Below are 26,946 nucleotides of genomic sequence, written 5' to 3'. Positions count from 1 at the left end.
TGGATTTCAGTAGATGTAAGATGTGAATCATTCCATTTAGTAGTAGTAGCAGTACTGATCATGATAGTACTAGCAGTCACCGTGTACTGAATGCTGTTTTCCAGCCGGCTTGCCCATGTCCCTGTCACTCTAACTCCTCTTACACGCATGAGAAAACTGCAGCTTGGGCTCAGTGAATCATGTTGTCTCAGTTCCTAAGTCACGGAGCTGGGACATAAAGCTGCACATGGACCCCAGAGTCACACTCCTGAGGACCATGCCCTGCCGTCGCCTGTAACTGGGAAAGAGAAAGCTGGAGTTTGGTAATAGAAAAGGACATCAGACTGATCACAGATAAGGAGTGGCCTTTCTGCCCTAAAGCTTGGGTAGAGTTAAAGACCATAAGGGAAGAATCAACCTAGATCTCAGAACAGTATACCCATGGCCTCTCTGGGGAGAGAAGGAGCCGAGGTATATGCAGGTGGGGCTGAAACCACACGCAGAGGCATAAAGTGACACCACGTGACGTGGAACATTGGAGAAGGCCTTTGAGGCATGCAGGTCGTCCCATGCTCCTTCTGCGTCTAGCATGCTGGCTGGTCTGTGGCCCGGGACTGTCACCACGGTCATAGTCATTTAACCAGGAAGGCTTTGAATATGTGGATAAACATTCAGACGTTAAATAAACTGTACTTAGAATACTGCGTGAAGCAAAGCCCACTGGATTTACAAGCATCTCCTTGAAGCTTTGGGGGAGAGAAACCCAAGAAGTTGGGAGCAGGCAGGCAGTGGAATCTGAGGCTATGCTGCCATTCCTGGGAACGCTGTGCGCAAAGCCGGGATACTGCTCTTACTTGTGCTGTTTTAAATCAGTATGTGCGAGGGCTTGGATAGGTTCCATCTAGACCTCAGTTGGGGTCAGTCTCCTAACCCTGCAGTTCCTCTGGAGTCTTGTATTATTTAGCTCTGAATTCCCTTACTGTGAACGTTTTCAGGAACTTAACCCCTACGGCTGGAGGAGATTACTGATACCACTGAACCTGATAGGATAATCTGTGCTTTTTGTAACCTTCCAGGCAGGGACATCGTTTTCTGCTTTTACAGTACTTGACTCAGTTCTGTATTAAGTAAATAGTCTGCTGGTTTATATTTGGACTACTAGTGCCCCTTGTACAGTATGCCTGTGTTCTGAATGGGGTTACCGTATTTCTATCCATAGGGGGCATCTGTAGGATCAATGGGTGGCATTAAAATCAGGCTGGGTTTTATCCCCCTCCAGGTTGCATCACAGCGCATTAGCTCAGTGGACCTCTCGTGTTGCAGCCTGGAGCATCTGCCTGCCAACCTTTTCTACAGCCAAGACCTCACTCATCTCAACTTAAAACAAAACTTCCTAAGGCAGAATCCCAGCCTACCAACTGCCAGGGGACTCGGTGAACTGCAAAGGTGAGCATACAGAAATGGGTCGCTTCTGATTGTTACTTGAATCATCTGACTTAAACAGCTACAGTGTGTGACCTTTCTCTTTCAGAGGGCAAGGTAATAGGACTTCAGGAAAGTGAGGACATTATCAGTTTTATTGTGAAAAATTTTTTAAGGTCCCTGCCTTTGAAACGAATGATTTATGATATTCATTAACTGGACAGATTTGTGTAAGAAGAATTATTTCTCTTGAAAATACTTCTGTTTCCTAACTGATCTGCAGATGGGTCTGTGAAAAGTTTGTTATTCGGTGTGTTACTTCTGAACTACAGAGGTTTGGTCAGATTAGATTATTTCTTTGGAAATTTACAAAAAGTCAGTTTTTTCCCATAAAGACATTTCTCTACCAGTTTAAGAACTAAGGTTTAAATCCCCTAATACCAGTTCATCTGGGTGGTTAGTGTGTAGGTTTCAAGAGCCAAACATTTAAACAGGCTGCTTTATAAATAGAGAGAAGGGACTTTTTTTTGGGTGTACTTAAAACAGATTTAAGAATTTACTGTATTCATTTCCTTTTTAGACCAATGATCATTCTTGATTCTATGGTAAATTAAGCCTCTGATACTTACATATTTTTTGTAGATATATGGGACTCTAACTGCAAAAGAACATAACTTTTAAATAAACAATGAACTGTTCACTTGTTCTAAATGACCGATAATGATCCAGGATTAAACTGTAGTAACTTACCATTGTGATTATGTTTCATGGTTTTTAATACCCAAAAAGAATCACCCGGTAAGTGTTTGTTACAAAGTTTGTACGGTGTGTAATTGGAAAAGAGAAGAGTATGATAATTGTCACTTCAGACAGTTGTGAATAGTCTTCTTTGATAATATACCAAAACTTGACAAGTGGTCATTTCTTAAATGTTTCCAGTATGGAATCTAAAACCCTGTTGTTAAACTTTAAAAACTTCTTTCACACTAGGTTCTGTTGACCTTTCTTGCACTTTGAATGGGTCCTTGCCTGCACATTATTGTATCGCATTAATTATTGGTCATTTGGGAAATACTAGTTCATTAGATAATGCAGCTATTCCAAATGTTAGCGCATTTTATTATGCAATTCCAAGACCTCACAGTTGTTAATATCACCACTGATCTCATCAGAAAAATCTTTAAGTATTGGGAAGTTCTCAAGTTCACGGTGGAAGCAAGTTTTCTAAAATGTTCATGTTCATTTGGAAGCTTGAAGGCTCTCCTTGGCAACAGATATCGTCAGTTGTTTTTCCTGAAATGACCTTCTCACTTCATTGTAGAGAAAATGTCTGCCAAATACCCAAGTCCGAGTAACGAATTTGTCAGTTGTTCTTTCATGTAAAAGTGGCATTCCACGAATTATTGGCCAGTTCGGCTCAGAGCTCAAATAATCGTACAAGTGTTTTCTTTGAGATAACCATCATTCTTTACAGCAGAGGTGCTTTTATCTAGATATGGAGGGCCAGTCGGGAAGCTCTGAAAGAACTAGATGATAAGCAGTGGAGGCGTCACGGCCGTGTAGGACCCTCTGTCCTCCTGCTTGCGGGACGTCCAGGACGTCACACAGGGCCATCAGAACACATTCAAACCAACGCTCTCAGTTTAGAGATGAGGTGGATGGAGAACTCAGTGTCAGTGCAGATGCATGGTTCCTGCTGTGAGGCGGCTGGGGGCTGCAATGAGGGAGTGCTCCCAGGAGGGTTTATCCACAATGTTTATTTCTTTAAAAAAGTTAGAAGCAAATATGACAAAAATGTTAGTATTTTAAAGAGCTGCGGAGTGGATGTTTAGATGATCATTATTTTTTATAGTTTTCTGTTTGCATGTTTCATAAGTAGTTTCAAAATTTAAAACCTAAACACAAAGAAAATCAAAGTGCGTCTCATTCCACGAGGGAATAGGATGCTTCCGGAAGAGCCAGCCTTTGTGGCCTAAGCAAACAGATACCTGGGGGGAAGGGTGTTTGGGGTATCGTCCTGCTTATTATTTAGTTCTTTCAGAGTTCCCCGGTTGGCCCTCTGTATCTGTGGATTCTGCATCCGGAACTTTCTCCTTGGCCCTGGCCCCTTCGCCTGTGCCGCCCCTCCCTCAGCACACGGCCTGTCCCACAGCTGTCCCGGGAGGCATGTCTCTGCTGCCACCTGCACAGCGCAGGGAGCTCCGAGGGACAGCTGCCTCCCTGGCATTTTCCCGCTGCCTTCCGTCCTTGCTAGTTGTCTCGCTGCTGTTTCCTACATTCCTTGGTTTTTGTTTTCATAGTTCAAAGATTTAAACTTTTTCCCCATCCAAGTAACATCCTATGTAGATTTTTTAAAATCTTAATAAACAACAAGACTCCTGATAAGGAATATGTGCCTGGCGCTCCCGCCCCTCCTTACACCCCAGTCCTCCTCCCCAGGCAACAATTTTTGAGTCTTTTGGCCCCTTTTTTGCGATTTTCCTCCATCTTCCAAAGTACTCTTTATATACTTCTATTTTGACATTTTGTTGTTGTTGTTGGACATTGTTTGTTGACTTACTACTGTGGAAGGTGAAGCTGTAACTCTCTTCCCTTGTCACCGGCCCGCGCACGCTGCCGCTGCTCCGTCCACTGGGTGTGTGGCTAGCTCTTGGTTTTGGTTGTCATCCTCGTGAGGAGAGAGCAGTGGCCCAAAGCGCTTGTTAAATGCAGTGACTATATTTTCTTTCTTGTGCTGCCTGGAGAGTAGCCTCTCACTTGTGTACTTTTATCTCTAATCTTCCTGTGTCGGACAGAACTCTTGACATGCTTCTCGATGCCTTTTTCTTGGACACTCCTTTCCTCTTGGAGTCGGGGTAGCTACCAGCTCCGTGGGCCTCTGCACAGCTGGAGTCCTGGAATGACCTTGTGTCATTTTCCTGGTGGCTCTCATCTCCCTGTGCTGGACCCATAGTTTGCTGACAGCTGGTAACTTGAAGAAAGGCTTGGTTTACTCCCTCTTTTTAATGCAGTGTCTTCCCGAGAAAGGAGGCATGGGAGACCAATTTATCAGACACTTTGCATATCTGAAAATATTTTCTCTCCCACTTGAGTGGTAATTTGGCTGGCTTCTACATAGGAAAACACGTGTTCTGAGAATTTTGAAGCCAGTGCACTATTATTTTCTAGGTTCTACAGTTGCTTTTAAAAAGTGTTATGCTATTCTGATCCCTCTCTTTACAGGTGATCTTTTTCCCCCTTTTGTTTGCTTGTTTGTTTTGTTTTGTTTTGTTTTGTTTTAAACAACCTCCAGAAGACTGTAGGATGTTCCTTCTTTGACTCTCTTTATTAATTTCAGCCCTTAAGACGAATACTCAATCTAAAAAAATTATGTCCTTCAGTTCTGGAAAACTTTCTCATTAGGTTTGTTTGATCATTTTCTCCCCTACCTTGGTTTTCTCTTTTCTTCTTCCGAATTCCTGTGAGTTCGGTGGAACCTCATTTCTCCTCTAATTCTCTCATTTTCCTCTCTCTCTGCTTGAATGCCCTACTTCGTGACAGGTGTTCTCTACTCTGTGTTAACCCTTCTGAAGTTCTGTTGTCTTTATTTTTCAAGAGCTCTTTCTTGTTTGTTTTTTAATTTGTGTGCATTTTAATAACATTCTCTTCTGTCTTTTTCTTCTTCTGTTTCTGAGGGCATTAAAGCTATTTATTTATTTATTTATTTATTTATTTATTTATTTATTTATTTATTTATTTTCTTATTTCCTTCTTGCACTGTCCATTTCTTTTTCTCCTGTCTGTGTAGGTGTCTGACTTTTGTGTAGAAATGTAACTATTTGGCGATCCTTTGCTCTCTGTTCCTATTTAATGGTGAGTCACTGAGAAGTGAGTTGGCCACTGTTATACGTGGGCAAGGCTTCTCCACGTAGAGCAGCCCTGTCACAGCCTTCAGGGGTGAGCTTGTGGTTTCATTGGGGAACTTCCAAAGACAGTATCTGTGGATCTTTTCCCTAAGACATGTCAGTTTTACGTGAGAGGAATCCTGTGGTCTTCTGTGTGGGCAATGCATGCTGAGATTCAGGAAGCAGAGTGAGGAAGAGAGCTAGAATCTGAGGGTTTAGCGTGTGCATTATTAATTGGTGCCTGTTTTCAGAACAGTCTTTTCTACTAGGCCTGATGTCTTTGAGCCAGAGACTCTCCAGTTCTGTTTCTTCCAGGGCATAAGCTGGGTTCTGCTGCAACTGGGGAGAGGATATGGGGTCTTAAGTCTTCCTTGTGTAACCCTATGATGTCTTTTTGTAGAAGTATAACAAACATAGAAGAGGCACAAGAATGAGTGTACTATTAGGTGGGTTTCCTCAAAGTAAACCCATCCATGTAACTGGTACGTATATTGAGAAGTAGAATATTGCTAGCACCCAAGAAGCCTTCCTGTGCCCCTCCTCCAGTCAGAGATTAGATTAAAGAGAGTCACTTTCCTGACTTTTAACACCATAAATGAGTTTTGCCTGTTTTAGTACTTGATATAAATGGGTAGTATGTAGTGGCGTCCAACTTTCTTCATTTACGTTTTTTTAGAAAAGCAGACAAAACATATGGACTTACGTATTATTGGTTCGTACTTTGTGCAGGATGAAGCCATGTCTTTCACTTAAGGTAGAAGATTTTTCAGCTTGACATGGCAACAAAGGTTTCTGTTTTTTATGCCTAGAGCGGGTAGACTGAGGGGACTTGGTTCGTGTGTGTGTGGGGGGATCCTGAGCAACTGCTGAAGCTGCTGTTGTGTGCCTTTTGGAAAACAAATGTGCTTTAAACCCATTTTTTCCCTACCACACGCTACTCCCTCCATCGTCCAAGAAATATTTTATTGCAAAGTTCTCAAAGTAATACATTTGTAAGTCTAGTATAATATACATACATACACTTAGTACTAGGAATTGAAATTATAATATAGATTTTTAAACTCACATACTCCAAAAAGCATTAATGTAGCGTTTATATGCTAATACGATTAATATGGCAGGTTTGAGATATGCCATTGTATTTAGTTGTATATTTTTGATTTGTGTGTTTATGGAATTTGTGCTAATTTCTAGTGCATGTTTCATAGTGAATATGTTAGAGAGGTACCAGAGGGGAGCTTACTGTGTTTTTACCTAAGTCTCAAGGAATGAATTTTTAGATTAGATATCCAGGGAGTAACTTTTTAAGTACAGTGCATTTATAACAGGTAGGAATTCTGTGACTTCTCTTAACCACATATCCCCTTAATTTTTCTTCCTATTGGAAATTCTTGCCTTAAATAAATGAGCTGTTTTCACAGAACATTTACGTTGGTATTTCCAGCCGCATTCTAAATCTGGAAAGATGGCGTGCTGATGTACACACATAGGCCAGCAGTTTCAGAGGGAAAACATTGTTCTTGGAACAACCACTGTTTGTTTTTCCTTTATTGGCATTGGAACTCTTCAAGTTAGTTTTCAAAATATAGAGGAGAGGCAAAATCAGAGTAATTTTTGGTAGCTTAATGGTTTCTTTCGTGATTATGTATGTCACTGTTAATTAGAATGTATTATTTATCTCCGTTTTATTAATAGATGGTGCCTCACTTACATGAGCTACATCTCCATTTAGATGACCCAGACAGTATGAGTCCTAAGATGATGATTATTTGCAATGGAGAATTAAAAAAAAAAAAATTATAGTAAGTTTCTTTGTAAAGTCAATGAAGAGGACAACTTTTTTGCTGTTTTAAATTCAAGGATTATAACTTACCTTCCCATGTCTGAAGTTTCTTTTTAATACTGTACTGAAACAGTATGAACTTAGTTGTACAAAATTCGTGTTCAGACATTTTCCTGAAACATGTAGCTGTTTTAAAATGACCACTTATTGGGGCGCCTGGGTGGCTCAGTGGGTTAAAGCCTCTGCCTTCGGCTCAGGTCATGATCTCAGGGTCCTGGGATCGAGCCCCATATCGGGCTCTCTGCTCAGCAGGGAGCCTGCTTCCTCCTCTCTCTCTCTCTGCCTGCCTCTCTGCCTATTTATGATCTGTCTGTCAAATGAATAAATAAAATCTTAAAAAAAAATGACCACTTATTAAAGTTTCACGGGCAGTAATATTTCACAGAAGGATCCTGGGTTTGTGAGGGATGACGGATCAGAGCTCCCTTGTGCTGATAGCCCTCACGGCACTCGCAGCGAGCCGCGTACAGAGAGAACTCAGAAGCAGAGTTTGGTGGGAGGAATTCATGTGTGCGTGCTTCTGGAGCTTTGCCCATGGTGCTTGGAAAGTTTGCCCCCGCATTTGAACTTAAACGTCCTCACCTTTGATCACTTAAAATGATCATTAGATCATTTTAATGTATGTTCTGCCTATCACTTTTATGGATAAGCCTATGTTTTAATATTTGACAAATTGATGATAATCAAAACACACTTCAACTGCTTAATTCTATATGTTAGAAATTAGACAGATTATTTAATAATTACTTTCATAAATACAAATCGATTGTGTTTCGGTTGTGTTGAGGGTTGGTGATTATCTATCACTTCCATCCATGAATAAGGGAAGTGAATCAGATTCCCTGCTCTGGTAGCAAGTTCTAGGAATGGAGCTGATTTTTTTTTTTAATAGGGGGATTATTAACTAATTTCAGTGGAAGTTGGTGTTTCAGATTATTTGGTAAATCATGTGTGTCTGCAGAATTATTATTAATGTGCTTTTTACCTTATGTGATCCTGAAATAGGCAAAAAAAAAAAAATCCCCTTAGGTTTACCACCATCAGCTTTTTTTTTTTTTTTTAAGATTCTTCTTTGGAGACTGAACTTTGTTGTTGTTTTGTTACTGTGGTCCTCACAGTTTCACAATATTTTATGCAATAGTTTAAAAAAGCATCTGCTCTTGTGAAGATACAGTGCCTAGGAATAGCTGTGTTGCTTCAACTTGTAAACATTTGATGTTGAATTAAATTTTTGCCTGAACGACTTTCAGCGCAGGTGCCGTAAGGAAAGAGTTGACTTGAGCCTGTCACCTTTTTTTTTTTTCTTTTTTTTTACTGTTTTCTGCATTTATCTTGTTTGCTTTGAATTCTTAGGGAGCAGTGATTTGTTCTTCCTCAGAGGGAGGACCCGCTGTCAGGTCAGCCGTTCAGTACGTATGAGGTAAAGGAATGAGTATGTGAGCAAACGGTGGTGGGAGTCATCCTGATTCATTCAGCACTGTGTTGAGTCTACCCCCTTCTCTGCAAAAGGTATTGTAGCCACATGTGGGAGAAGGGAGACTGGTCATTCATCATTCTATTTCTCTTTGGTTGAAGGGAAGATGAGAGGACCGCCTGCATGGCGAGGTGATTCAGAAAAGATGGTGAAGAAAGACATTCCTAAGAAGGGATTTGAAGTTGGAAAAGGAAACATTAGATTTTAAAAGACAATATGACATCGGACTTCCTTAAAAAAAAAAAAAAGCTACGCGTCTATTCACCATTCCCTAAACATACCTGACATCCACCTTGCAAGGAATGTGGTCTCCTGCTTTTCACCTGCCAGATCCAGGCTCAACCCGGTGAATCCTCCTCCCCTTCAAAGCACGTCTATAAGGAGCTTTGTTTCTTGAAGCTTTTACTTATTTCCTGTTCCCTGTGACCTTCTGTCTTCCGAATTGTTAGCTTTCTCTCTACTTAGTGCCTTTACCAAGTGTGTACCTTTTATAATAAACGTCTGAAAGCTTCAGACATTGCCATCTATATGAAGTCCTTGAGAACAGAGACGGAATTTCCTTATCTTTGTCTTCCCTCTCTGCTGCCCCCCACAGGATATAATATATATATATAATATATATAGTATATGGGAAGCCCCTTAATAAATATTTGTTGAGTTGAAAGTTTTCCCACAACCAAGGATAATCAAAGAAATGTGATCCTAAAACTGTCAGAAAAGAGCATCCAAAAAATGCTTTGAACATTGAGTAGCACCATTTGGTGTATTTAGTGCTTAAGGTTTCTTTTTAAGGGGACAGTGGTCATTTAGAAAGATGGTACATCCATCATGTTACATTGTATAGTACCTGGAGATCAATTTCAAGGAATTTAGGAGTAAGCTTGTCATTGTGTCCTACAGAATATGGTATAAAATGGGTATAATGTAACTTAAGGTAGAGATCACAATTACCTTTGGGTCAAGGACAGCGTGAATTAAAGACTTGGAGGAGAGAAGTGATTTGATCTCTATTTAAATGTGAAATGCGTTTTAGCTGAAAAGAATAAGGAATGGGGGGGGAGCAGGGGTGTTTCAAATGGGAGAACAGTGGGGAGAAGGAATGAGGTTGAGTTGGGTTTGCAAGTGTGTGGGTGGAGTAGAATGAAAGCTATGAAGACATGAGCATTGAGAAACTCGTAATTATGCCTGGAATTTATCAAGTACCTTCTTCTTAGAAAGCTCAATTCTCTACATTTTTAATCCCCCATGGAGTGGAAAACAAATGACCTTATTTCCTACTCTGTTCTTTTGGGGATCTTCGCATTCCAGAGCTACGAAGTTATTCATTATTACTTACCCATCCCAGAAGTTCACCTTTCCAGGTTTTTAAAGAAAGAGATTTTAATATTGTGTTTTTATCAGTAATTTCTGAAAACTCCCTTTGAATAGGAATGGTGATGGTCCATTAAGAGTAGAATCAGGAACCGCATGCTAAGATATTTTTGCAGTTCATTTGCCAGACTTAGAACTGCAGTACCTAGCCCGACTTCAGCTTCTTTGAAGATGTTCTGCCATATAAAGAAATAATACAAGTGATCAAGTGCTAAGTGCTACAGAAAGGGTACGGCCGGTGTGTTAAAAGAGCACTTAGCACAAGGGCTGCTCAGGGAGGAGTAACCTTGGGAAGGAATTTCCACTACTGAGGTTTGGTGGGGCTTGCCAAGTGTGTAAGGAATTTCATAGACTGGGTAGAATGCCCTTCTTTCAGTTAACTCTTCCCAACACTGGAAGTTCCTTTATTCTACAGCTTTGCTTTTCAGATGGAATTTTGATCCTCTTGGGAAGCTTTCCATTTCACACGACTCCCATTTTCCCTCCCTGATCAAAGGAAAGCCTCCGCTTGGTGCTTGGGGCGCGGAGACTGCGTAGCCTTTGGTCTTCCCCTTGGTGTGGGCTCCCGACCTCATTTCTGAAAATAATAGCTGATTTTCTTCTTCCCTCACATGGTGCACGAAGAAGAGGGAGCTCAGAAAGAAACAAAAGGTTTCTTTATCAGCCAGACTGTATTAAATTACCGGCTGCCTTACTGACTTCTTGGGATCCGTTAAGATGTTTAACTTTTTTCCCCACTTAAATAAAAAGAAAGGAGGGATCTTCAGAAGCCTTGGCTTGATTCCAGCGAGGCTGTTGTATTCTGGCCGGTTCCATTCTTCCATTTGTTCTAGTTGAGCTCTTTGCTGTACTGTCCAGGCTTTACCTTACTTGCAAGTGGTTAATGTCGAACAGAGTATTTGCACGTGCTTGTTATTCTGAGTGGTGACCAACTTTCCCCTCCGCACAGAGCTCTTAGGGGACAGTGATACGCATGCAGGGAGAGGCCGACCGATGGTGCTCATTTTGTGGGTTTTGTTTTTGTTTTTGTTTTTAAAGATTTTATTTATTTATTTGACAGAGATCACAAGTAGGCAGAGAGGCAGACAGAGAGAAAGGAAGGGAAGCAGGCTTCCTGCTGAGCAGAGAGCCCGATGCGGGGCTCGATCCCAGGACCCTGGGATCATGACCCTAGCCGAAGGCAGAGGCTTTTAACCCACTGAGCCACCCAGGCGCCCCTCATTTTGTGGTTTTTAATGGTGAAGCGTCGTCATGACTTGGGAACATGATTACTGCTGTTCCTAGTGACATCTGGAAAAAACCCTTTGTTTGCCAGTGCAAGAACTCTGAAGGAAACCCAGTAATGAATGCCCTTTCCTCCCTCTCTCCTCTGCCTCAGGTCGGACAGCCCAGCGCGCTCTGGAGTTCCTTCTGCCCACTACACATGTTAAAAATGAAAAATCTGTGAGCGTTGTTGTTGTTAAGAGTGCCTGTAGTTCTGATGTCTTTCACCACGATCACCACAGTAAGAGCTGTGAACGGGAGGAGTCACGCGCCCTCTGTCCTGTCCCCAGGCGGGTTAGGGTGATGGCACCAGTGCTGGCAGATTGTTTCCCAGTGCCTTCTCTGAAGGAGGGGACACCCAGCCCTCCCGGGTGATGTCTTTGGGACCTGTAATTAACAAGAGAACGTTAGGGAAAGTCCGACTTCCCACCTAGTTTTCTTTTTTTTTTTTTCCTCATTGTAAGATTTCTGTCAAAATGCACCTTTCACCCCACGTCGAGAGGTAGGGGTGTATGTGTGTGTGTGTGTGTGTGTGTGTGTGTGTGTGTGTGTTTGTGTAGGGGAAGTACATCAAGGAAAGCAGAGATGTCCTGTGATTTTCATGATACACACAAAACCATGCCTCCTCACGTAGAGTATCTCACTTCTCTATTCAGATTTTTTCTTAGGTAAATAGCAGTGTCTTCATCTGGAGTTTGAGGCACTCTGTGCTTAGTCTCTATGCACCCTGTACACCCACAGTTCTTTCTGCTTAACTCTGTCATTTGCTTAATGTTTCCCAAATATACCTGTAGTTTATGCCCTCCAAATCAGAGTTTCTCAAAATATGATTTATGAATGCTTATGTCAGGATCACATGGGATATTCACAGGCAACAGGGAAATCTTTTTTCCAGCCATCCCTGCGGAGTCAGAACCTCTGGTGGTGAGACCCAGGAAACCTTTTTTTTTTTTTTTTCTTTTTTTAAGATTTTATTTATTTATTTGCCAGAGAGAGAGCGAGAGAGCACAAGCACGGGGAGTGGGAGGCAGAGAGAGAGGCAGGCTCCCCACTGAGCAAGGAGCCTGGTGGGGAACTCTGTCCCAGGACCCTGGGATCATGACCTGAGCCTAAGGCAGATGCTTAACTGACTGAGCCACCCAGGCGTCCCAGGAAACTGCATTTTTCACAGGACATGTCAAATTTATTCTCTTTGAATGTCCTCTCTTCCAATCCCCGTCTCCCCATTAAACTCTTGTTTGTGTCCCTTTGATCAAAGTGATTTTTCTCTTCTGTAAGTACCCGTGATTTTTTTTCCAGTAAGTTTTCATCTTGTGCTTTGTATTATAGCGCCTTTGCTCCCAAACTATTTTTAAATTCCTGGGGGGTGAAAACCATTTGTAATTCATATTTGTATGCTTTACACACCTTTGTGCATTATACAAATTCAGGCAATGTTTACTGAATGGATGGTTAGACTTTTATTGTATCTAGTAAACTTTTGGGTACTGGATTTTTTCTGTTAACTATCAGGTATACTTGGTTTATTTGAGATGTGAGCTTAAACTGCTCATGTCTAAGCACATTTTCATGATATAATTATTCTCTCTGACCTTAGCTTACATTCATTTTCTCCTTTGATAATCTGATATCTGTGATAGAGATGTTATCTAGTTTTCATTTTTATATATCCTTATATGACTCGACTGGGATTTTATCCAAGTATACTTTATGGGTCTTCTCTTTTTCTTTCCTCTGAGAAGACGAGTGGAAATAGCGATTTGTTTTCTACTTTTTACATTTTTGTTCTTTGTCCTGCTAGTGTGGTGGTTAATATTAAACATCTCTTGAATGATGTTGCAATTGAATTGGCTTTGGGCAGATCTGTTTGTAAGAAAATGAGAAAAGGTAGTCATGGATAAATTGAATAAAGAAACCATTTCATAGGAAAGGTAAGTTTAACTGTAACATAATAACATAACACTTGTTTGTCGTTTCAGTCATTGTATTGCCAGTTTATAAAAGAATCAGAAGACAGATTTATGCTTCTTGTGACTCATTGTTTTCATGAATTTGGTTAGTGCGGGGTTACTGTAGATTACTGTAGATGGAGCGACTACTCTTTCCACATGATTACCATCTTATGATTTGGAGTGGTTTTCTTTTTTTTTTTTTTTCCCTCAAGACTTTATTTATTTATTTGTCAGCACAAGAGGGGGAGCAACAGGCAGAGGGAGAAGCAGGCTCCCCGCTGAGCAAGGAGCCCACTGTGGGCCTTGCTGCGGGGACCCTGGGATTGTGACCTGAGCTGAAGGCAGGTGTTTAACTGACTGAGCCCATCCAGGTGTCTCTGGAGTGGTTTTCTATATAATGTACTTATTCGATTCATGGGAGCCAGCCACACCCCCCCAACCCCTGTGGGTTGGAGCTCTGTCTTGTTGGTTGTTGTATACATAGGGTTAACTTAGCCTGGGTCTGGCACAAAGTAAGTAACCAATAAGCACCTCCTATTTGAATCATTTTAAAAAGAGGATTAAAATAGAAATGTCTCTCTTTAGGGAATGCTTTAATTTGCATCCCAGCAATATGTCCATTGTAATTGTTGCCAACATGGAGTGTTCTTGATTTCCTTGATTATTATTTTGGAAAAATTATGTTTGTGACTTGTAGCTTTCCTCTACTTATTCTGCAGCAATTCTTAAGAAAATTTTTCTCCAATACAGTTTTATCCAAGATATGCGTGTGTCTATTTTTGTTTTTGAGTCATATGAAAAGGTGATACACCTGTTTTGCTTGTGCTGAGAGTCATTAATGGTGATTAGGATTACGATGGAATGGTTTCTGTGTATTTTGGCTCAAGTGCTGAGAAGCTGGCTGTGTACCAGGTTAGCATTTGTACATTCGTACGCACGCCGAAACTCCCAGAAGACCCTGGCAGGTGTTGTTCACTGGGTGCGAGGCTGGTGGACTTCGTCCTAAAGGAACAACAGGAAAAATCACTGCACCAAGAAGCGGAGAAGTCACCAACGAGAGTTCAGTCCCAGGGCAGTAGAGTTTGGGGTAGGAGAGCTAAACGGAGCTGAGTCATGGTTTCTGAAGAGGAGGCATTCCCAGCAGGTCTGAAGCGGCCTCCGTGACTCAGATGTTTCTCAGGCCACTGCAACCGCAGATGTGTCCGTGTATCCAGGGAAAGAGCGCCTTTTAAGTCTTTTGCAAATTGTTTTGTTTTCTGACATAAATACTGTCGCCCTGGTTGCCCTGGGTCATACCTGGGTTAGGCAAAAATATTAAAACATGGCTGTGGGACAAAGTTCACAAACAGTGCAATTCTGTGCTAGAGGAGTCAATTCAAAGTGCAAGGAGGGTAAATTAAGAAGCTGCTGAGCCGCGTCTCTTTCACTCACTGGTTTAATGCTTCTCGAGAGAGAAGTTTTTAAATTTTCAGTACACATTTTTTAAAAGTACTTTGATACTCTTTCCAAGATTTATCCTTCCACAGATAAAGGAGACAAGTTACTCTGTCAAATGAATTGTTTAATCGAAGCATTTTATAGGCTCCACGACACCAGCTGGGCTCTTAGGAAGAACCAAAGAGCAGGCATTTGGTTTTATAAATTATCCTGGGGAAAAAGAGAAATAAAAAGTAAATGTAGCTTTTTAAAAAAAATATTTTATTTATTTATTTGACAGAGAGAGAGAGAGATCACAAGTAGGCAGAAAGGAAGGCAGAGAGAGGGGAAGCAGGCTCTTCGCTGAGCAGAGAGCCCTATGTGGGGCTCGATCCCAGGACCCTGAGACCATGACCTGAGCCGAAGACGGAGGCTTTAACCCACTGAGCCACCCAGGTGCCCCTGTAGCTTGTTTTTACCTGCGGTTTTCGCTTCGCTTTATTTGAACAGTAGTAGGCTTTCTCTTTTTGTTCACTCTTTTCCTGGTATATAAAATGAATGAATGTTAAATTGAATGAATATTGAAAATGGGGATTTATTTAATACACACTGTTGGCATAATTAACTACTAGACACACACCCCCCCAAAGCCCCCTAAAACGGGAGTAGACCTCTACCAAGCTTCACATGTAAGAAATAAGTGTTAGGTGAAATAAAGATTTGAATGTATGAAATAAAATACATGAATATGAGGATATATGGGAGAACTTTTGTACCATTTTGGGGTGAGGTAAGAGGACCTTCCCAAGCAAGGTGAAAAGTATAGACTCCATCAAGGAAAAGATTGTCAAATTTGAGCAAATAAAAATTAGTGTGTGGCTTAAGTTATCATTAACAAACAGAGTGGGGAAAAATGAAACAGGAAGCTCTGAGTGTGGCAGTTAATACTGGGGGAGCTCCTACAAGTTATTAAGTTAACGACAAGTAACCCAATAGGAAAACAGGCAAAGGATATGAATGTGGGGGCGCCTGGGTGGCTCAGTGGTTAAAGCCTCTGCCTTCGGCTCAGGTCATGATCTCAGGGTCCTGGGATCGAGTCCCGCTTTGGGCTCTCTGCTTAGCAGGGAGCCTGCCTCCTCCTCCTCTCTCTCTTTGCCTGCCTCTCTGCCTACTTGTGATCTGTCAAATAAATAAAAAAAAAATCTTAAAAAAAAAAAAGGATATGAATGTGTATCCCAAAGAAGATGAACTCCACAAAAAGATACCACGTTTTGCCCATCAGATTGGCCACAGTGGAAAGGATGCCAACGTTAAGGGCTAGTGAAAGGAACATAGAAAGGAGCCCTCTCCAACAGGGGTGATTGTGAATTTCTACAACATTTGGTAATCTCATAGTACGTATTAAAGTTTAAATTGCACATATTCTTGGGCCCATCAGTTACACTTTTAGAAAAACAGGTTTGCAATCCCTGACCCAAAATTCTTAAGGCCGTTTATGTTTCAGATTTCAGAGAGTTTCAGATTATTAAAAATAATATAGAAACGTATATTGTATAGCACCTCTAGCAGGCTTTGGGGCTCTGTGAGCAGACACATTTATATTTCTAAAGGGAACAAATTCATGTCAGGATTTTCACATCAGCGCAGGTCAACTTTTGTCACCACAGGAATCAGTGAAAAGTTTTTAAATTTTCAGAGCCTATTGGATTTCAGAATTATGGGTAAGTCACTGGGCACCCACAAATACTGCAAAATGAAAACACCGATGCACAAGAGGATATGCTGAATTATTCCTAACAGCAAAAAACAGCTGGGAGTACTCCTGATGTCAGTCAGTGGAGGGATGGATGGAATCAGTTGGGGTACATTTGTACTCTGTGTATTATACAGCTGTCAGAAGAGTGAATTAGACTTTTACCTACTGCCTCCGAAAGATGATTTGTCTGTAGTCGATGAGAAAACAAGTCACAGAAAAAATGTGTGTGGTATAAACCCATTCAAAAAAGAGGGGGGTTATCTCCTATTTATGCATGTATGTGTTCTCTGGGGAGGAAGAGCTTCGGAAGCCTGTACACCAATCTTGACACTGGTCATCTCAGGAGGGATGGGATTTGGAAGGACGTAGAGGAGACTGACTGTTCATGTGTTCTTTATATGCTCCTGTAGTTCGACTTGTTAAAATGAGCATGTATTATTTCAGTAATCAAATAAAAGCAGTCCTCTTAAAGGCTACTGCAGTGGGAATTACAGAGCGCTGAGAGCCTGGCGGCTCTCCACTACGGTACACCCACTCTGAGCCTTTAGGGAGCTTGCTTTTCATAATTCATGGAAAGCAGGAGACTAAGCCCACAGCTAGGCTTACAACTCCAGCCCTCGAGCAGGTCCTTCATTACTTAATATTGGAGCCTAATAATTTCCAAAGTGTATTAGTATGTTTCCCCATAGGGAAAAAAACAAGTGAAACATGGACTGTTACTATGAAACAGAAATCCAATCACCAGGGAATCTTTTTCTAATTGACCCATTTGTAGTGAATAATAACTCCAGAAAATAATATTGATTTCTCTCTGTTAGAATCATTGAGTAGAGCAAGTATGGTTTCCTCTTCATGAGCATAACGCGTAACTCCCATTTAATCACATTTGAATCGGTTTAAAAACTGGAGTACCTCCGCCATACTGTCATTTATTTTATGGTCAAATTACTATATTTTTATGGAAAGATTACTAAAGATTTAGATGGATCTAAAACTAATTATGTCTCCAAAGAATCATCATACTATTTACTTGGTTTTGTTTCCTAAATATCCGTAAAGAACTTTGTCCATTGCATTTTGAGTGTGGGGAGATTGAGTGGTTACATGCTGAGAAAGGAGAAAGAGCAATAGAGTCTAGGATCATGACAAAACAAGCCTGGTGACCTTCCATCATTTTAAGACACCCCACCACCCCCGCCAGGCGATCCTACATTTTGTTATATGGCCCTTAGGATACCTAGTTGGGGAGGGACTCCAGTTTTTCTTTGTGAACTAAGTTATAATTAGAGTTTTCTGTCTTTATAGATGATCAAGTATTTAGTTGATTGCACTTTCCCTTCCTTCCTTTCAGAATTTATCCATCTTTTGGAGAGTGCGGGGCATGGGGTAGGGTGCAGTCAGGGAGCTGAGCATGGATCTGGGTGTGGGCTGGATCCCACAACCCTAAGATCATGACCTGAGCTAAAGTCGAGAGTTGGAGGCTTAACTGACTGAGCCACCTAGGCACCCCTGACTGCACTGTTTTGTGGCACTTGGTATTTAAAAAAAAAAAAAAAAAAAAAAAAAAAATTGTACCTTGGAACTTTGTGTTGAAACCTCAGTTCTAGAAGCCTGCAATGCCCATTATCATTGACTAAATGTTATAATACCACCCATTAGCTTTAAGAATTAACTAAGATTACTCTATTAGACGCTGGATACATGTTATCTTGATTTTTCCCCTACTCTGAACTCTGTTACAGAACGAATGGACATGGGCTCCTGGGTGGCCCAGATGGCTAAGTGGCTGCCTTCAGCTCGGGTCACGATCTCAGGGTCCTGGGATTGAGTCCCACTTTGGGCTCTCTGCTCTGCAGGGAGCCTGCTTCTCCCTCTGCCTCTGCCTCCCTGTCTCTGTGTCTCTCATGAATAAATAAATAAAATCTTAAAAAAAAAAAAAAAAAGAACAAATGGACATGAATTACAGCTCTTTCCTTAAAGCAGATTGCTTGCTCTGCAGAGTGAAGTCAGGCCTCGCAGGTTGCTGGCCAGTTGGTGGGCCCTGGCTTGTGGCTGCATTGCTTTAAATGGAATTGCACATGGTGTTCAAAATATCCATTGTCCTCCTTTGCCGAAGGGGCACCACCCTCTGTAGGGGGAGGGGAGGCTGAAAAAAAGAGGGCTTTCCATACTCTGCTCTGAGACCACCCTTTGACCTGTGACTTAGGATTATTAGTAATTGGTACCTATTTATATTAAAGTCTCTAGTAAGAAGTAATAAAGAAGAGCAGGAGCGATGAGAGGTAGTGTTGATGTTGACAGGCAGCGTGTTCAGGCTGTATGTGACGCAGTTTCTCTGAGCCGACTTTCTGTATCCCCGAGCTTGAGAAATGAGAGAAAATGACTTCAAAGGCCCCTTTATTCTCATTTTAGATAACTGAGAAATGAAGAGGATATATCCACTTCAGGTAACTTTTTAGCCTTGGCACTGTATGTACGAATATACATATAACAGATGTTTTAAAAAACAAACTACAGAATTTCCTGTCCTTTTCGTTTCTAAAACATCAAGAAGAATCATTCCTTAGTAACTGCTAACCCGAACATTACAGTTGTTACAATCATCATTAAAGTAATTTTTATTAATCTGAAATTTTAGGATGTTCTGATTGTGTTCTACATACCTATATTGAACAGCTGTGAGGAATTATCTGTAACCTGAGTGACTGTAATGTAGGACTTACTCCTAGGGTTTAATAGTTAAAAAAAAAAAAAAAAAGGACGTGTATAGCTTAAAATAAAATTATTTAAAATATTTCACCAAATATGTATTTTTCCAAACCCAGCCAGTTTTATTTTGGAATCTGAGTCTGTGTACATTTGGTAATTTATGGGTTTCACCTATTAGCATGACAGAGGTAAATGTCTTATCTTATAGGAGACGAGAAATTTCTAGTCCTTTCTTCCCTGTTATCTTGCTCCCTCCTCTGCATTCTTTTTGGATGAAGGTAAAGAGAGGAAAGGTCATCCATTACCCATTCTGATTTCTTATCTCTCTTTTAACTTAAACATTGCCGTCCAGGTATCTCTTCCCCATTTTAAGACCTGAGAGAAGTAGATTCTAGGTTATCTTTCTCCCAAGGGCTTTTTGAATTGGCAGATGCCTGTAATCTGACTGTTTCCACATCTGTAAAGAAAAAGTGGAACTTGAAGAAGGGTAAGGGTTAGAGTTTTCAAAACAAATGAATTTTAATGTGTTCGGACCAAGAACTTGAGTTCTCAGAAACAATTCATGCTTTGTTTGCTAAACAAGTCTACTGAACACTGTGTTCTTTTCTGGGAAGAATTTGGGGGATGGGCTGCACAGGGAGGAATATGAGGGATGTGGGGACTGTGATGAGAAGGAAGGAAAGAAATTTAAGATACTTACAAATCAGAGTCAGCCCTTCAAATGTATAGGTCTAGGGCAAGAGTTTAAATGGAGGCACTGTACCATATCTAAATATTTAAGTTATAATCAAGCTAATAAACTTAAATAAAACATGTTCCCTCCTCCTACCTTAGCAGATCTAATGACTCACAAGCAGAGGTTCACGTTCAAAATCGTCTGACCCCTTGGTGTTCCACACTGGATATGGCAGTGTGGGGAAGTCTGGCTGGTGGCCCAAACATCTTTTTATTCTGTCTCTGGCTCCATCCCTCATACCACAGGGCTGTGGACACGCTGTCTCAAGTTCTGTCTACACCTAGGGCCTGTGGGTGAGGAAGATGGGCCCAGGGAAGCCCACACAAGCCCTGAAAACACGTTTGGTGTCATTTGGGTAAAGATTCTGGAAATCTGCTTATTCTTGGTATGGAGAAAATGCTTCTCCATGAAAAAGTATAATGTGAGCCACATGAGTTCATTTTAAATTTTCTGATAAGCCACATTAGAGAAAGTAAGGAAAAACCATTGAAATTAATTTTAATAATCTTATTTAATGCAGTATATCAAAATTGCTATCTGTTCTAAAAAATTATTAATGAGTTTGCATTCCTTTTCATATTAAGTGTTTGAAATCCGTTGTGTATTTATACTTAGAGAACATCTAAGTTTGGACCAGCCCCATTTCAGTTTGGACCAGTCACTGAGGGCTGTTGCTATCTTATTGGACTGTGCAGACTCCTTTTTTGGGGCGGGGGTGGGGAGGGTGTGGGGGTGGTACTTGGCCCCTGGGGCTGGGGGCAGTTCTCGTTATCATAAGGTCTGGTAGTATTTTTATCATTGAATTGCACTTTTTTATATGTACAGCCTGTGGCCATTTTAAAATGCAAATAGATATATATATATATATATATACACACACACACACACATATATATATACACACACACACACACACACACACACACACGAGAGAGTTTTATTTTTGTTTGTTTCTTCTGTTTACTGCTTTTTACTTATTCAGCTTACTCTTGCTTTCCTTTGTTGTCAGGGCTGCTGTGGTTCTAGTAAATTTGTTTGCAAAGGTGAACGTACTACCCACTCCCTCACTCCCACCTCCATATTATTGACAAATACTTTTCCAAAAGCAGATGCTTTCATTTGCTGTCTTGAGTAACTCCTGGAGTTGTAATCGGTTCATCTCTACTCTCTTGTGTTGGATAATGTCTGGTAGGTCTTTTTCCTTCCTAGAGGAACTTTTTTTTCTAAGTTCAGTTTATTGTGTGCATATTTTTACACCGTGGCCGGTCCTACCAAATGAGGAATCCTATCTAGAAAGCAGGGTACTGTTTTTGTTTGGATTAGAACAGCAGGTTCATCTATTTCAGGATGGAGTTGGCAGATTTAGAAGGACAAAAAAGCACCCAGTTAAATTTAAATTTCAGAAAAACAACAACAATTTTTTTTTTTTTTTTTTAGTATAAGTATGTCCCATGCAATATTTGGGACAGACTTTACACTTAAAAAATGTGTTTATTTTCTGTATTTTATCTGGCAACCCTATTTTAAGCCTCCTTTACTCTCTCAAAAATTGGGGCCCCAAAGCTGTTTTTATTTATGTGGATTAAATATTTTGATATTTACAACATTAAAAACTTAAACTGAAAAGCATTTTAATATGCATTCATTTAGAAAAATAATCAACCCATTCTTGTTAACATATACATTTTTTATGAAAAGTAACCATTTTAGAAAAGAAAAAAAAATAGGTACAAGAGTGTCATTGTTTTATATTTTTGCAGATGTTTTCATGTCTGGCTTAATAGACGATAGATGGATTTCTCCTGTTTCTGCATCCAGTCTGGTGTGCTATCGCAAAGACCAGGTGGAAGTCACCACTGGCCACTTGAGAGAAAAGGAGAATGGGAAAAGGCAAATGGCACTTAGTATTGTTACAAAAGTAGTTTTGACCTTGGGAATTCTCTTGAGAGGGTCTGAGCGACCTCTTTTAAGTCCTCCAGCCCTGCTTTGAGAACTTCTGCACTAGGAATAATACAACCTGTAATTCTAGCTCATGTAGTATAGATATTGGATGATTTAGTCCAAGTAAAGGATGAGCAGTCTTTGTTTTAAGAAGGCCTAATGACTCATATTGTAAAGTATAATGCAAATTAAAAATGATTATTCAGGTTTAGCAGTTAATTCTTAAGGTTTTGTTTTGTTTAATTTAAAAATACTATTAGGTCTATACTTCACCATTTAAGAAAATTACTATTATAAAAGAAAAATCATAATGCTTCTTTAACCTGTCAAATAGGCCCATTGTCACCTTTCTGTTTAGAATAAACTTTATGTTGCTATATAAAATAAAGCTTAGGGGCACCTGCGTGGCTCAGTTGCTTAAGCATCCGACTCTTGACCTCGGCTGAGGTCACCATCACAGGGTCATAAGATCGGCCTTGCTTCAGGCTCCTGAGCACAGAGTCTGCTTGCCCTTCTCTCTCTGCTTATCCCTCTCTTCCTGCTTGTGTATGTGTGTGCTGTCTCTTTCTGTCTCTAAAATAAACTAAATCTTAAAAAATTTTTAAAAAACTTAATTTTTTTAATTATAAAGTTCAACAGATGGGTCACATGACAATTTCCTTAAAATGCTGATGGGATTGAATTGGATTTATTTTTAAGATGTATGTGTCTGTTCTAGGCATCGTACATACTGCCCAGTATTTAGGCTTGGTCAGTTTTAAAAAAATAATTAGCATAATGCAATAACTAATCTGATTCTCATGTCAAATTTAAAAAAAAAAAAGGTAGAGGTCAGCAGTGGACCGACAGAGAAGTAAAACACAGAGAAAAGAGCCATTAAAAATAGAAATCAGAAGGCAGTGCTGGTCTGGGAGAAAGACGTAGGTTGAGTTTCGCACTGGAAATCCTGCAGGGTAGCCCGGGAGGCAGGAGATGGCTTGTGGTGGGTTCACAGAACAGGAAAACGATTTCCAAGGAAGGCAAGGTAGAGGTAGGAAAGAAGCTGCAAAGCACAGATCTGTGAGAAACATTTAACCACGGAGCGGGGAAGAGAAGTTGAAGAAGGAAAAAGAAAGGAACCTAGGAGAATGTTGGAAGTGGCTGCGCGAGGAGAAAGTCGTGCAAGTGAAGTGAGAAGAGCTTTCCCAGACCGGGCGTGTGGTTAGCGGTATCAGTGCTGGGTTGAGATTGAAAAATGATCATTGGTTCTTAAATTTGGAACTATAGGACTTGGTTTCCTGGGAGCGTGTATAGTTCTGATAAATTAATTTTTTATTTCAGGTTTGTATTGGGGAGAGATGGAGCAGAAAGGTTTGTGACTTGTGTGGCTGACACAGAAATTCGGATCTGCCTGCTCCTGCCCTCCCTCCCTGTGAGCACCTAGTGGTGCGTTCATGATGCTGGCTCCAGGGAAAGCGAACAAAATTACTCCAGTCCAACGCCCATCTTCCAATATTCAATCTCATTCTAGACTGACACATTTGTTTGTTTGTAAATGTTTGATATTTTAGGTAAAACACTGGCCTTACGGTCTGAAGAGGTTCCCTCCAGCTCCGCAGCGCGCTTAACCTCCGTGGGCTCGTTTCCTCCCCAGCTGAATTGGGTTAGAGTATCACTAAGGCTGCGCTAACTGATGTGATGTTGTGCATCCCTGACATTTGTCTTTTCTGTTGTTTCACTCTAACAGGTTCACCAAGTTGAAGAGTCTTAACCTTTCCAATAATCACTTAGGGGACTTCCCATTAGCGGTCTGCAATATTCCGACCCTGACCGAGCTGAACGTGTCCTGCAATGCCCTGCGAGCAGTCCCCGCGGCCGTGGGAGTCATGCACAAGTGCGTACTCCAACCCCACCACGCGGCACCCCGCAGAGACCCCGGGAAGCTGCCCTGGGGCCGCAGCCTATGAAATTGGTTAACTTGTTATGTTGGTCATGGAAGTCTTGGCTCTGAAGCGAGAGATCGGGCTCTTCTGGAGAGTTCATTTATTAGCTTTTGTACTCTTTAGAGTCTTATAAAAAATTAAAATATCCTTGTTTTAGAACTGAAGATCCCTGCAGATGATTGTCTACCCATGAGGTGACATGCTTACTTTCTCATTTTCTGAGTTATGTTGAATTCTAAGACTTAATATTTAAAGTAACAATGGAAGATGGGTATTGGGGCTGATTCAGACTACGTAGTTAGCCTACGTTGTTCCCATTCATGCCTATCCAGCTTGGGAAAATGGGTCATAATTTTGGCTTCCAGTAAAAGATTAAGATGCTTATCTCTGATCTTTTCTCTGTGGTGTATTACTGCTTGAGCCCTGCCCTTGTGCATTTTGCAAATGATAATTCATTTTCTTTTCCTAATAATATGATCTATACTTGGGGAACTTGTCCGGTGGTAATAAAAATGTTAAAATTGACACATTCTCTTTATAATTCTTATGTTTTCTTTACTAGCTTACAGACATTCTTGTTGGATGGAAACTTTCTCCAGGCCCTTCCTCCTGAGTTGGAGAACATGCATCAGCTTAGTTATCTTGGTCTTTCTTTCAATGAATTCACTGACATTCCAGAGGTTTTGGAGAAATTGACTGCTGTGGATAAACTTTGTATGTCTGGAAACTGTATGGAGACCCTTAGGCTACAGGCTTTAAGAAAAATGCCTCACATTAAACATGTGGATCTAAGGTAACTATTTTTAAGAAATAGATCCCGTTTAAGTGGTTGACTTACATTTAGGAGTAGGTTAGAGCCCTTTTGGTGATATTCTTTTGCAAGGCAAGCAGGCTGGTTAGTTGGAATTTATGGTGAATGAAAACCGTATCATTGAGAACAAAGTGGATATTTTATCTCTTTGTCCTCCTTTTCCGTGGCTTGAGATAGGTAACATCATTGAGCATCTCTTCTTTCTTAAATTTTTCCCCCCTCGACTTCCCTAATGTAATGTAATGTATTTATTAAACTAAATTACTCAACCTACTTATTTTAATTTCTTATTTTTCTGTCCATGTGGTTCTGCCCTTAGTTTACTGTTCTTTATGAAAATACAAAATTCATAACCTCTCATTAGGCCCAAGTTTGGCCAGAACCTCCACCCTCACACCTCACAAGAGCAAGGAACCCCATTTTGATTCCCCATCTTGCTAAACTCCAACTAAAACCACTGGCATAGTCCTTGCTACATTAAAGATGCTCCGTGATCATCCCTTAGTATGTGAGGTTTAGTTTTAGTTTCTGATATACGAAGAACCAGTATACAAGGAGGAAGCTCTTCTAAATTTCTCGCTTTTAAGGAAAAAGAAGAGTCTGTCATGGGACTGAGTTCCTGCAAAGCAACATATCAGGCTTAGGCCTTCATACTAATTTGCCCAATTTGATACTTTTTCAACCACCCTAATTCCTCCATTAGCCAGGGGTTGATGACCACATACTCATGATGTTAGATCTTGGGCAAGATATTTAATTACTCTGCAACTGTGTTCTCATCTCTAAATCACGGTTAGTAACAGAACCTCATTCATAGGGTTTGGGAGGGAATTGAGTTAAATGCCTCACACTCCCAGTATGTTTTATGTATCATTCTTATTACCTTATTGAGGATTCTCTTCTCCTCATGGAATCTGCACCGCTGTCATTCTTAGACTCTATACCTCCCGTTTGTCAAAGGTGGCTCTTTCTTTGCCTTACTACCCACTTTCCTCTCTGTTGGTAACCCTAGACTCTCACTCAGGCCTGTTGACTTTTATCAGTTTAAAAAAGCATCATCTTTTGCTCCTTTTCTTCTGCGTTTTTATGTCTGGCCTTGGAAACTCATTTATTCAAGTCCCTCAAAGAACTGTTTTCCTTGGGGGCACCTGGGAGACTCATCAGTTAAACGTCGCCTTCGGCTCAGGTCATGAACTCAGGGTCCTGGGATCGAGCCTCAGGGCTCAGTGGGGAGTCTGCTTTTTCCTCTCTCCCTCTTCTGCAGGCTCGTGCTCTCTCGCTGTCTCTCAAATAAATAAATAAGATCTTAAAAAAAACAAAAGCAAAAAACAAGGATTACTTGACTTTCCCTTTCCTCAGACTAAAGAAATCATGCCTTTTGCACCTGGGGAAGTGTTGGTTAGCAATTTGCTGACCTAGAATTCTTAATTCGAGAAGTACAAATGGTAATACTTTATCTGACTTGGAGAACTTTTTGGACTGTCACAGGAGATGGCATTAAACACCTTGTTACCTTTCTTGTTAACTTTCTTTCTAAATTGTTAGCATTATTTTTCTCTGAGTTACTTGGATTTAGAAAACTTTCATATTAAAGCATTTAAGCCATTTTAAATGGAGCCTCCTAGATTTCTAGTTCTAATTGGATCTTTCTAGACAGAATCAGTTGCAGGACATCTAAATACCACAGTAGACCAGAACACTCGACATGGTCAATGACTTTGCCCAGCTTACGTTCCCTCCAGGCCACTGAGTGGAGAGGGGAAGATCTGGTCAGATTTGCTTGTAATTCTGCCCTGGTATTTTAAATTGAAACTAGTGGGAGGCTTTCAGGGGACTTTCGCTTAGTTTCTGCAAAGGGCTAATTTTACTGCATTTTTTTTACTCCTTCAGATGAAAATGTAATATCAGATTAAAAGTGATCATTTATCATTTTTCTTTTCATTTTATTCTTTTTCCCATATCTACTTTCTTTGACTCTGATACTATGTTCTCTGTGGCATCCTTGATAACCCCTCTTTCCTCTCAGTCCAAACTGTGCACGTTACCCACACCCCTCCCTGATCGCTTGTTACTGCCTTGGTAGTCGTCGGTGCCCTCAGGGCTTCATCATTTGCCTTCTGTCTCCATGTTGATTATCCCCAGTATTTCTCTGACCCTTATTTCTCTTCTCAGGACTAATACCACTTCAAGTGCCTGCTGGATAATTTCACCTTGGTTCCCCCACTGGCACACGTAACCACACCCTGTGAAACAGTTTAATTCTTTCTTTCTTCGACTAGTTCTTCCCCTTGGATTCCTGTTTTACTGATAGCAACATCACTTCATTGGTTCTGTAGACACAAAACCTTGGACCCTGTCTGTGGTCTCGCACCACATTCTATCAGTTCCTGCTTCACGCTAGTTTCTCTCCTTGTCCCTTCCTTTCCCCTCCCGCTGCTGCTGTTGTCTCCTGGCCGAGACATCTCTT

The 26,946-nt window shown here is 40.8% G+C and overlaps 1 protein-coding gene across 1 annotated transcript in view; it reads left to right on the top strand.

Annotated features, from left to right (window-relative positions):
- PHLPP1 (PH domain and leucine rich repeat protein phosphatase 1) overlaps positions 1-26,946 on the top strand; it is a 208,650-nt gene that overhangs the window by 129,652 nt on the left and 52,052 nt on the right. Inside the window, exons 4-6 of the mRNA XM_032872281.1 lie at positions 1,259-1,425; positions 23,473-23,619; positions 24,231-24,461. Coding sequence (XP_032728172.1) covers positions 1,259-1,425; positions 23,473-23,619; positions 24,231-24,461 — 545 coding nt within the window. The remainder of the gene's footprint in view (positions 1-1,258; positions 1,426-23,472; positions 23,620-24,230; positions 24,462-26,946) is intronic.

The sequence above is a fragment of the Lontra canadensis genome, unplaced genomic scaffold (assembly GCF_010015895.1).
Source record: "Lontra canadensis isolate GAN:19392208 unplaced genomic scaffold, GSC_riverotter_1.0 scaffold44, whole genome shotgun sequence".
NCBI lineage: Eukaryota > Metazoa > Chordata > Mammalia > Carnivora > Mustelidae > Lontra > Lontra canadensis.
Note: the sequence above shows the minus strand (reverse complement) of the source record. Positions and strands in the feature narration are given on the sequence as shown.